Genomic DNA, 12,500 nt, shown 5'->3' with positions numbered 1-12,500 from the left:
ATCACATCGGGAATAGAGTCATAGGCAGGCTTAACATAATGACTACTGACCTGCGACCATACTGTAGGTTGCAATCATTAAGCATCAATTCCCCATCCTGGTACTTGAAAACAAGAAGATGATTGGTTGTAGCACTATCCTGTTGAGTGGAGAGTGAATTCGACAGACAACCGTCCGTCACCCCTCCGATACAGCCCCGTCCCCAGACTCTAGATCTCGATGTGGGTCTGGTTCCCAGGCTAGTCTTCTTATGCTCTAATATGCGTTATAAAAACTAACGTTATCATTTCCTGCAGCGTCATTTGTTGGAGGCATTCATGGCAAATCAAGCATGTCAAGAACTGCAATCTGTAATGCTGACAATAAATGATAAGCTGGACACTCTGCAATGCTGACAATAAACGATCAACTGGACAGTGCGATTTTGGCCAGAATTTAGCCCTAATTGAGTCGGACCCAACAGACTTTACAATCGGGCAGAATTCCCATCCGATCTCTCATGCAGACTGGGCAGACTGACGACACCCAATCACAGACATCACAATCAGTCCTCCAGTTCTGGACCAATTAGGCTGCAGTTCCGTCACGTCACAAACACTTGTCGGCTGTCATCCAGTGTGAACCGTTCGAAACGCGCTACACTAGCGAATGATTGACTCGCGTTGTGTAAGTTACCATGCGCTGCCTGGCTTTGGTTGGCTGTGACACTATGCAGACCCAGCTGGGGATCAATAAAGTATCTATCTATCTATCTATCTATCTACACTATGCAGACCCAGCTGCAACACTATGCAGACGCGGCTGGCGAGCCATTATGTCACCTCACACACCCCACTGCCACCTCGCTGCCACCTGAGGGGAGTCGGGGGCCGCATACTGTACCATTAAGCTGCAGACCCCCCAGTCCACCCACACATGAGCCCAGCACTGCATTGCTCCAGACCCCCCCAGTCCACCCAGATATGAGCCCAGCACTGTGCTGCTCCAGACCCCCCCAGTCCACCCAGATATGAGCCCAGCACTGTGCTGCTCCAGACCCCCCCAGTCCACCCACACATGAGCCCAGCACTGTGCTGCTCCAGACCCCCCCAGTCCACCCACACATGAGCCCAGCACTGTGCTGCTCCAGACCCCCCCAGTCCACCCACACATGAGCCCAGCACTGCATTGCTGAAGACCCCCCAGTCCACCCAGATATGAGCCCAGCACTGTGCTGCTCCAGACCCCCCCAGTCCACCCACACATGAGCCCAGCACTGCACTGCACTGTGCTGCTCCACGCTGCTCTGCTCTGTCTCATCACCATACCGCCTGTGTTAGTCATAATCGCCCACACCGATCTCAAGGGTACAAACGCACGCAGACACACAGACACATACACACACACACACACACACACACACACACACACACACACACACACACACACACACACACACACACACACACACACACACACACACACACACACACACACACACACACACACAAACACACACACACACACACACACACACCAATTACCCATTCACCCTATGTTTTAAATGAAAGATCACATACATGCTCCTCATGCCACTGTGCATATTTCTGTCCATTGTGCGTTGAGGGGTCGGTGGGCGGCTGGGCTAGTGGTGGTCAGTCTGGGGGGGGGGGGGGGGGGGCTTAATTGCCGTCCTGCTGTGTGTACTCCTGGGCAGGCAGTGGACCATGGTCGGCTGTAGCCTCTCTGTCCTCAGTCCAGATGCACCATTAGGGCCTGGCTCTCTATTCTCCTCTTCCTCCTCCTCCTCCTCCTCTTCCTCTTCCACCTGCTGCTGCTGCTGCTGGAGGTTGGGGTGACCAGAGGACTCAGTCATACCGCATTGTCCCCACAGTTTGACTATTTCCCATTCAGCTGATGTAGTAGTCTTACGCAAGTTGTACATGAAAGGGACAGGGTCATGGGGGCGGTGGGGGTGTCAAACATATGCTATAGAAGATCTGAAGAGAAGGTGAAGAGAGGACAGGAGGAAAGAAGAGAGAGGAGAGGAGAAAAGAAGAGTGGAATGGAGTGGAGTGAAGAGGAGAAAAGAAGAGTGGAGAGGAGAGGAGAGGAGAGGTGAGGAGAGGAGGAAAGTAGAGTGGAGTGGAGTGAAGAGGAGAGGAGAAATGGAGTGGAGAGGAGAGGTGAGGAGAGGAGAGCTGGATTGAGGTGGAAGAGAAAAGGGTGTGTGTAGGGAGGAGGTCAGCTAGAGTGGCCCTGTCTGGCACAGCGGACAAAGCAAATTAATTACTATGCAAATGGAGCATGGGCAAGCTAAGAATCAATTAGCTAAAACCACATCTGACGCTAGTCTCTAACAATGAGATAGGCCTGAGAGTGTTAATACGTGTGTGTTGGGGGGTGGGGTGTTAAGATGTCTCTCAAGCCTCAGTCTGTTCTTTTATTCCTTCCAAATCCACCTGTGTAGACCTAGCATAATGGGGACATTGTGTGTAACATGAGTTGTGATTTTTGTGTTTGAATACAGCATAGTATTCAAACATAACTAGTGCACTGCGACCATAATAGACTAATCATTGAACATCATACAGTATCACCGTAATGCACACAGTTACATACTTCAATATCAAAGCTCTATGTAAAACCAAAGCACAGAAATGGACAACGCCCACAAAGAGAGCTTATTGTCTTGTCTCGTCTAAATTAACACCCCAGCAACACTTGAAGCATGCATATCTTCTATCAACTTCTATCAGTTGAAACAGACGCTGTATGCCCAGGACTACATGTGGCATGCATGCATATGCAAGGGAGATATGTTGTAAGCACGCAGAGAAGCTTTTTAGCTGTGGGGTGGCAGCAAATATGCTGGACCAGGGAGAAACAACATACAATTGAGCCACCACAAGAGCAGTAGACAGAGATACAACACAAGTTTGTAAACATTCACATTTAATGTGAAGTCACAGTGTGGCTAATGTGCATTATGTAGAACACTTCTCTTTTGGATGGATACATTACAAACAGTGTGTGCACAAAAAGTTTACAGGTCTACAGGGAGGTGGCAGATTCTCTCTTTCATAATGATCAGAGCTAAAGGCTCTAGATGTTTCAGCCCAACGGCCAACCAGTTTCATCTCTACTTTCAAGACTGGAGCAACAACTTGATTGGTTTCTTTACATTCATGGTTGCTGGAAAAACAACTTTCTGGTTTCTTTATTACCAAGAGGACTATTTGTACATCTGTCATGTTCCACCATTTCATTCAGCGTATTCAATATTTGCAACCTCAAACTATGCACTCGAATTACATGTGAGAAACTTGTCAATGCTAATGAATCTGCTCATGGCAAATGTTAACATCTATGTGGGTTGTCAGTGATGAATCTACAGTATGTTTAAAATATCACTGTGTCAAACTCAGTAAAACCCATTGCATTGGGCGTTGTTACAGTGCCCGGTGATTGTGCACGCACAGAATGGGGAAAGCTGTATTTACAAAATGGATTTCTCCAATAATCACTGAGACGTGTGCTGACAGTAAAAAGCAAATTAGGGAGGGAAGAAGAATGGGCTTTATGTAAAATAGAGGATTAATGCAGCCTCCCATTAGTCTTAACTTCATTTAGCTAATCATATTCATGCTGTGTGTTTTAGCATCCGCTAGAAATGTATTTGGCACATATCATTTTTTTGAATAATATATTTCACAGTCCATTAATTTGAGGGTGAATTCTTAAATTAGCCTAATTTCCCAGCCAGACAAGCAGGCCTTGTCAACAGTCAAGCTATGCAGATTCACAATCAGCACTGTGCATTGGTATACTTATGTTCTTGCTTAGAAGAGATGCAATTGCAGTCTAATCAAGACAAATATCTACCTCAGTGTATATTAATATTTACAGTTTACAGAGAGAAACATGTTTATAGTTATCCTCATATCCACGAGTTTAACAAGTCATTAGTGATCGGTTCCACTATGCGCCTCCAATGGACTCAATAGACAAATACAGCAAACTTGGCCCTTCATTATATGGGACCGATGATCTCTTTTCCCCTGAATATCATATTTACATAATGTGCCATCCTATTATGTTACTCAAGGTTACCCAAACATTAAATCATTTCCATGCAAATATTGTTTTTTTTTTGGTTTGTTAGTTTGTTTATTTGATTGGTTCGTTGTTTTAGTATAGTTTTAGTTTAAGTGCATTCTAGGAAATTAATGGAACCCATTACAATGATCAGGTCAGAAAGGCTTAATAAGTCCATCACTAACCAAACATGAGTGTTCAGCCAAGGCTTATTCACAAAAACTATGTGAGTGTGTTCAATTACTGCTGGTGACATTTAAAGTGGTGTGTAAACACTCTCATCTACTCGGGAGTGTATTTTCCAGGCTCAGACAACATAAGGTGAGCCTTCTGTCCCCGGGAACCTGCAGAGACAGGGGGAAACTTAGAGAGAGCCCAGAGAGGAGAGGACAGCATGGGACAGAGAGAGAGGGAGGGTGTGAGAGAGAGAGGGGGGCAGAGAGATAGATAAAGAGAGAGAGAGAGGGGGGGGGAGAGAGAGGGAGGGAGGAGAGATAGAGAGAGAGAGAGATAGAGAGAGAGAGATAGAGAGAGAGAAAACACAGCCACCAAAACCGACGACCTGGTATCCCTGGAGAAAGTCCGGGACGGTCGTGTCGGTTTGGAGGCTTAATGTGGCTAACAAAGACAATGCCACTCAAAGGATGCGGGCGAATAATCCACTTAGATCTGCGGCGTGTGCGCTTCCCCGATTAGGGAGCCGGGTCAAATTCAATTAACCGAGTGAGCTCCTGTCAGCAGCGGGAGTGAAGGGGATCTGACCGGCCATAGTGTGGCTCTACGCTACCAGCAGCACAGATGCCTTTCTTATCAAGGCAATGAGAGACAGAGGGGAAACATTTAGAGACTCAGAGAGAGAGAGAGAGAGAGAGAGAGAGAGAGAGAGAGAGGGTTCATAAAATAATCTCATCTCTCGCTTCTTTTTATCAAAGTCAGGCGTTTTTTTTGAACAAAGGACTTTCGCAGTGTCCGCAAAACTCCACATGCCTCTGACATCCCCACACCATGGCAACACCCCCGCTGGCAAACCCCCCACCCCCAACGTCTGCTCTGAGCGGATGCCATCTTTGCCACTTCTGCATTCCACACTAGCGTCGGGCACTGCCACTCTTAAACGTGCCCTCTCTGAGCTGGCACCAATTGGTGCCCAGCCCTGTCAGTGAGGGGGGGGGGGGGTATGGTGGCACCGGCTCGACACCTCGCTAGAACCACCCTGCTGAGAGGAAAAGGGAAGGGGGGGGGGGCATGGTGCCAGTGCCTCTGGGCGACAGAACGCCATCTGGGAGGTATGACCCCCAGACTGCTGAGGTTTCCGTGGAAACACCACGTAATGGAATTATATGGGATGGGGCCAACGCCAGGCAGAGAAGGGAGAGGCATGAAAAAGCAAAGAGAAGTCAGACGAACAGGTGACCGAGAGAGATGGGCCGAGGAACAGGGAGAGAGGGAGAGGAGGAGAGAAAGATGAGCAGAGGAGATTATGGAGAGGAAGAGGGACATGGATGGACAGATAGAGACAAAAAGAGGAGAGATGAGCGCTAAGGAGGGAAAGAGAGGAAGGGAGGGAGGGAGGGAAGGATGGAGGGAGGCATGCTGTGAGAAGTGGGCGCAGAGGATTAAAACTGGCACATGGGGGGAGAGGGCGGTCAAGGTCAAACACAAGAAGAGATAAACAAGAGGAGAAAAAACACACTGCAGAGTCACAGCCATCCCCCACATCAGAGAGAGAGAGAGAGAGGGATGGAGAGAGATGGGTTATGCTGTGTGTGTATATAGACAGAGAGAGAGAAAGAGAGAGCAGAGAGAGAGAGAGATGGGTGCTGTGTGTGTGTATATAGACAGAGAGAGAGAAAGAGAGAGCAGAGAAAGAGAGAGCAGAGAGAGAGAGGGATGGAGAGAGAGAGATGGGTTATGCTGTGTGTGTATATAGACAGAGAGCGAGAAAGAGAGAGCAGAGAGAGAGAGAGATGGAGAGAGAGAGCAGAGGGATGGGTTATACTGTATATATATATAGACAGAGAGAGAGCAGAAGGATGGAGAGAGAAAGAAGATGGATGGGTTAAAGAGAGAGAGAGCAGAGAGTGGGAGAGCAGAGGGATGGGTTGTAGAGAGAGAGAGAGAGAGAGAGAGAGAGAGAGCAGAGAGTGGGAGAGCAGAGGGATGGGTTGTAGAGAGAGAGAGAGAGAGCAGAGAGTGGGAGAGCAGAGGGATGGGTTGTAGAGAGAGAGAGAGCAGAGAGTGGGAGAGCAGAGGGATGGGTTGTAGAGAGAGAGAGCAGAGAGAGAGAGAGAGCAGAGAGTGGGAGAGCAGAGGGATGGGTTGTAGAGAGAGAGAGCAGAGAGAGAGAGAGAGCAGAGAGTGGGAGAGCAGAGGGATGGGTTGTAGAGAGGGTTGAGAGAAGGGAGGAGACGAGAGGAGAAGAAAAGAACAGAGTGCAATAAAGATATTGCAGTAGTGTGATGTCCAGTCGTTCCTCAAAACTGATTCACTGCCATATGCAAAAACGGGAACTGCCAACGTCTGGAATTGTCACTCAAACTCACCATATCAACAGTCTCCACACTTCACACCACTTTCTAAAACAACTACAGTACTGAATCACACACACACACACACACACACACACACACACACACACACACACACACTCCACATTCCAAAACAACTACAGTACTGAATCCCCCCCCCCCCCCACACACACACACACACACACTGCCATCACCACCCCCTGCAGGAATGTGCGTTTGTCCGAGAGGCGGAGAACACAGAGCCCTTAAATGAGTGTGTGCGTTCAACTCAGCTGATCAGGAAAGGCAAAAGGAGAGGATGAAATAATCCCTGTCTATGTGAGGGAGAGCGCCTGATGCTGAGATTGATGACATGCCAGCGGGGGGAAGCAGGTGTAATGCATTTTAAACAGGCACAATCATTTCAGATTGGCCACTTTGTCATCAGACTGGAATTTGGTAATTGCTGGCAGCTCAAGTTAAAGAGAATAATCAATATTGCGCTGGAAGGGGGTAGCCAGAGCCAGACGAGGAGAGAAAAAGTGAGCAGTCAAACTTTCAGCAGTGTGCGTGTGCGGGGAGGAGGACCAGAATCGCTCCCAAGACGGAATGTTCAGCGTGATCCATCTGGACAACCGCCATTCAGCCGCTGCTCACTTGTGTCTGGCCAAGGTTGAGTAATCAATGGCTTACAGTCACCATACAGCATAATCTGTCATACAAAAGGCCTCACGATGTGCGTGTGTGTGTGTGTGTGTGTGTGTGTGTGTGTGTGTGTGTGTGTCTGTTGCCGAGGGTGAACAATTCTGGACTCAACTGCAAGTGTGTTAAGTGTTAAAGTGTGTGTAGGGTGTTTCAGTTATGAGTTTTCTGTATTTCTTAGTTTATTTGTTCATGTACTGTATGTATCTCTGTGTGTCAGACACGTGAATAAACTCACAGGCTCTGTCGCAGTTCAGCAGTGTCTCTGGACGTACCCAGGGACTGCAGGCTCTTCTCTAAGGCCACCACTGCAATGAGGAATAGAGATAGAGAGATAGATAGATAGAGAGAGAGAGAGAGAGAGAGAGAGAGAGAGAGAGAGAGAGAGAGAGAGAGAGAGATTGAATGCAGATAGGAAGGGGGAAAAGGTATAATGAGGGAGAGTCATTAACCAGCTGTGATATCCATTAATAAAGCCACATGATAGAATCAAGCCAGGTAGAAATGAGACCAAGTAAAGCAATTAGAAAATGCTGTCAGCATAAACGCAAATGTAAACACACACACAGTTATGCTAATGCATGCTCACACACAGGTACACACACAGGTACACACACGCACACACACATACACACACACAAACCCACCATTAGCGTTGATCTGGAAGATGTTGGAGGAGGTCTCCTGAAACACATCCTGCAGTTCGGAGGCGCTCACCTGTGTGGCTGACAAGAGACAAACACAAACACTCACCTGAGAGACTGACAGAGACAAACACACACTTCTGTTTCATTTCTCATCCATCTTGCAGCGCTGCCATTCATTATCCATGACCTGCCACATCACTGTCAGCATAGTCTGATTGAACTCGCATCCACTGACTCCACTCTCATCTCCCCGGACATGGGGAGACAAAGTCAAGACAAAACAACTAAAGTGATGCCCCTTTTTGAGCAGGAAATTGCCTTTTGCCGAACCACTGTAGAATGTTTCAGTAAACTAAATATATCTGAGAAGTTGATCTGAGCTTTTGTTCAGTGCGATTCATAACGGCAAGGACTAGATATTGTCACTGGGAGCCGGAGTTGTGTGAAACGTAAACAGTAATGACGCCATAGACGACTAATAGAACGGTTACCGTCATTTCCCAACTATTAGCCGTGGGTTGTACATTGATTTTGCAGGTTAATACGCGGGGGCAGTTAATATGGTGTCAATATGGTTTTGTTTATTTTAACTGGCATAAAACACTGTCCTCCTGCGGCTTATACACAATGTGGCTACTACACAGGAAATGACGATGTGCAGTACAATCACCGCTCACAACCTTCTGCACGGCACTCAATAGATAAACCATAGACAATCAACAGGCTGGTTAAGCGTGCAGTACACGTGCCGTCCATGGCCTTGCACGCGCAAGGGGCGTCCTCAAAATGAGGTTGAGGAATTTCAGCGACAAGTCATGCAGAGCCTCCTTATGTTCTTCAGTGCCTCTTTGTCAGAGAGCTAGATAAAGAAACGTGCAGATGAGCAGTCCAGTGCACAAGGCCTGATCACTGTGAGCTGGGAGCAGCCACGAAGAACACAAACAAGCCGGGCTCAGTGTCCAGCGTTCACACCACTGGAAAAGTCACAGAAAGGGGGGGGGGGGTTACATGAAAACATGAGGACTGATTAGAAGAGGGACAGGGATAGAGAGAGGGAGAGAGAGAAAGAGAGGGGATAGAGAGAGAGAGGGAGAGAGAGAAAGAGAGAGAGTTGAGCTGAAAGATAGAGGGATATGACAGGACACACAGAGAGAGAGAGAGAGAGAGGATTGAAGGGTGACAGTGTAAAACTCAGGCCATGTGCTGGAGACATGACTGTGCTTGTGGAGTCGCTCCCTGTGTACGAGTTGTCAACAAGCTTCCTCATGAGACAGTCCCACTAAATGACTGTAATTGATGCTGTTTTTTTTCTAAGCGGCAGATTGACTCCTCATGACAAAGGGAATCTTGAGCTATGTGATGACACACTATCATTATCTGACCTTTGGCTGTGATCTTAATATACACAAGATGCAGTATTTTCAGTAGTTATTTTCAGTATAATCTGTGTACTTGCGTGTGTGTGTGTGTGTGTGTGTGTGTGTGTGTGTGTGTGTGTGTGTGTGTGTGTGTGTGTGTGTGTGTGTGTGTGTGTGTGTGTGTGTGTGTATGTGTGTGTGTGTATTTCTCATAGAGAGGGGGCACTCTAAACCTTCTGTTGAGTTATCATGTATTGCCAACCTCAGATCCATCCAACCAAACCCTAAATAGCCATTCTCTGACCACGGTCACTTAAGTAAGCATAGAGCCAAATGGCTATTTCCAGCCCTCTGCCTTCATCCAAAAAAAGGAAGATATCCGACCCCCACCACCACCAGCCGTGTCACAGTATAGAGAAGGTGAAATGCAATCAAAATCCATCTACAAGAAGTCCCATGTAATGTTCTTCCATTATTAATGGTATGAAGACTAAATTTTCATTTTGATCCATAGTGGTCATGCATACAGCGCATCCACATCGATTTGTCTTGTATGAATAGCTTTGGCTCCATAAAGAATACAGCCTATGTCAACCTTGCCGATTAAAAGCCATTTGTCATCAGCTGTCATCTGCGGAGGGGGAAAAAAGCGGCATGGCAGGTTGCGTGGAGATAGAGGACTGTGTCATATTGTAATTATCAGGTAAGGCAGACGGGTGTGAGGGGGAAGAGGGGGAAGACTTTCATGCTGGGTCATTTATCAGAAGAGAAGCCTGGTGGGTCCTGCCTTACATCAGACACACACACACACACACACACGCGCGCGCACACACACAGACACACACACACACACACACACACACACACACACACACACACACACACACACACACACACACACACACACACACACACACACACACAGTAACTTCCAGACCATGCTCTCTATCATGGTGATAGATTCATGTTCCATATTCATACGGTCCTGAGCAGCCAACACACACTTTCTCCCAAACACTCCACACTGTTTACACACACACACACACACACACACACACACACACACACACACACACACACACACACACACACACACACACACACACACACACACACACACACACACACTGCCAAGAGTAAAGGTTACACAAGGGCATAATTTGACCCTGCTTGTCAGGATGAATCTGGGGTGATCATTAATATGCAGCTAGTGCACTGTCTGAATGTGTGTGTGTGTGTGTGTGTGTGTGTGTGTGTATTGTCCCTGCAGCAATGTACTGCTGTACAATGTATTCAGCGCATAAAAAACTGAGTCTGTTTCATAGAAATAGGTGTTAAGTGCGCATAGGTGTTTTGTATGTGTGTGTGAGTCTGCCTGTGCATGTGCGTGTGCCTTATGCGTGCTTAAGTGTATAAGAGCATGTGTGTGTGTGTGTGTGTGTGTGTGGGTGTATGTGTGTGTGTGTGTGTGTGTGTGTATGTGTGTTTGGATGTATGACTGTGTGTTTGTGTGTGTGTGTTTGTGTGTGTGTGTGTATGTGTGTGTGTGTGTGTGTGTGTGTGTGTGTGTGTGTGTGTGTGTGTGTCTTTAAAGGTTGGCTGAATGCTGTGCTGGGTTTGGTCTGTGGTGTGTGTGTGTGTGTGTGTGTGTGTGTGTGTGTGTGTGTGTCTTTAAAGGTTGGCTGAACGCTGTGCTGGGTTTGGTCTGTTGTGTGTGTGTGTGTGTGTGTGTGTGTCTTTAAAGGTTGGCTGAACGCTGTGCCGGGTTTGGTCCGTTGCCTCCCGTCCTTCTGACCTCTCTGGAAGCGACTCCCGTGTGCAGCCAGCATGAGTCACACGGCGGAAACGGGCATTCATAAAATAACAGATGTCTCTCGTGCCCGCTCCCGCACCCATGCCCGCGCCCACGCCTCGCGCTCCGCGCCCACGCCCGCCGCCGGCCCTAACGATAATCAGAGGAGGCGGGGGGGGAAACAGATCCTGCCGTTACCCCGGCATTAGAAATGGATGGCACTTTGGCATCCAGACATGACCTACTATTCTTAGCGTTGAGAGTGGGGAAAAAAAAGAAGGAATCCTGCCCTGGCTAATATCAACAACACCGCAGCGCTGTGAGGAGTCGTCATTGGTGGAGATTAGCGCGGCGCCGACCCTAACCCGAGATGACGTGTGTGTGTGTGTGTTTGTCTCCGTCATGCCGCTGTGTGCTGTGGTGGGGAGAGGACAGGAAACTGTGACTACGGGCCTTGACTTAATTGGGCCAATATGCTCATTGAAACATATAACGTTCAACATGTGCCCAAGGCAGCACGAGGACAAGATGGCACGTCATGCTACAGTACGCAGCTGAAACGCTGACGACATTTAGATCCACGTTAGTTAGGATTCATGTTTATTCTTTGACTGATGAGTAAATCCTGACCCTTGTTGTTGATGTGCAGACCCCATATCTAAGCAATAGTATGAATCACTGCTATATGGACTGAGAGTTCCATTTGAACCAGTGCTTTTTCTTATAACTAGTGTTGGTATGTCCACATATGTCACCTATTACCTGTGTCACCTATTACCTGTATGCTCAGGTGTCTATATCACGATTGTGCCACATGGTTCTTGCTTGATGAGAGTAATGAGGTCAGCCTCACAATCAATCTCAGAGGGCAGACCCCTAAAACAAATCTGATTCACGTTAAGCTCTTCCACATTATCATGTAGAATTAACATTTACACACACACACGCACACACCCAGACACAAACAATCAATCACACACACACACACACACACACACACACACACACACACTAAAATCCCTTTTTTATCAAGTTTAATTGTAATTGTCTCTAATGATGAAGCCTGTTGACGAACGAGCAGCTCCCTCCCTCACAAACACACAATTCCTTTTAAGCCATGTGATAAAAGAAACCTCTCTCTCTCTCTTTCTCTCTTTCTCTCTCTCTCTCTCTCTCTCTCTCTCTCTCTCTCTCTCTCTCTCTCTCTCTCATAAACTACGTCAGGTTGGGTAATTACGGCCCAATCAGGGGCCTCTGCCTCCACCTGATCTTTAGGGAGTGTAATCAGAGTGTTCAGTGCTAAGGCCTCTCACCCCGACTGGTGTGCTTTAAGAAAATCTATACAGTGCACTTTCCCAGTGATCACAAGTACGAGGACTCTGCTGTCGACGTTCCATCACATTCGATAACACTGTTT

At 47.6% G+C, this 12,500-nt stretch overlaps 1 protein-coding gene across 1 annotated transcript in view; it reads right to left on the bottom strand.

The window, feature by feature from the left end:
• The window catches only part of tsnare1 (T-SNARE Domain Containing 1), a 148,844-nt gene that overhangs the window by 99,230 nt on the left and 37,114 nt on the right, over window positions 1-12,500 (bottom strand). The window contains exons 4-5 of the mRNA XM_062537787.1: window positions 7,934-8,011; window positions 7,525-7,594 (exon numbers count right to left, since the gene is read on the bottom strand). Coding sequence (XP_062393771.1) covers window positions 7,525-7,594; window positions 7,934-8,011 — 148 coding nt within the window. The remainder of the gene's footprint in view (window positions 1-7,524; window positions 7,595-7,933; window positions 8,012-12,500) is intronic.

This window comes from Sardina pilchardus, chromosome 6 (assembly GCF_963854185.1).
Source record: "Sardina pilchardus chromosome 6, fSarPil1.1, whole genome shotgun sequence".
Lineage (NCBI taxonomy): Eukaryota > Metazoa > Chordata > Actinopteri > Clupeiformes > Clupeidae > Sardina > Sardina pilchardus.
This window is presented reverse-complemented; position numbering and strand designations above follow the sequence as displayed.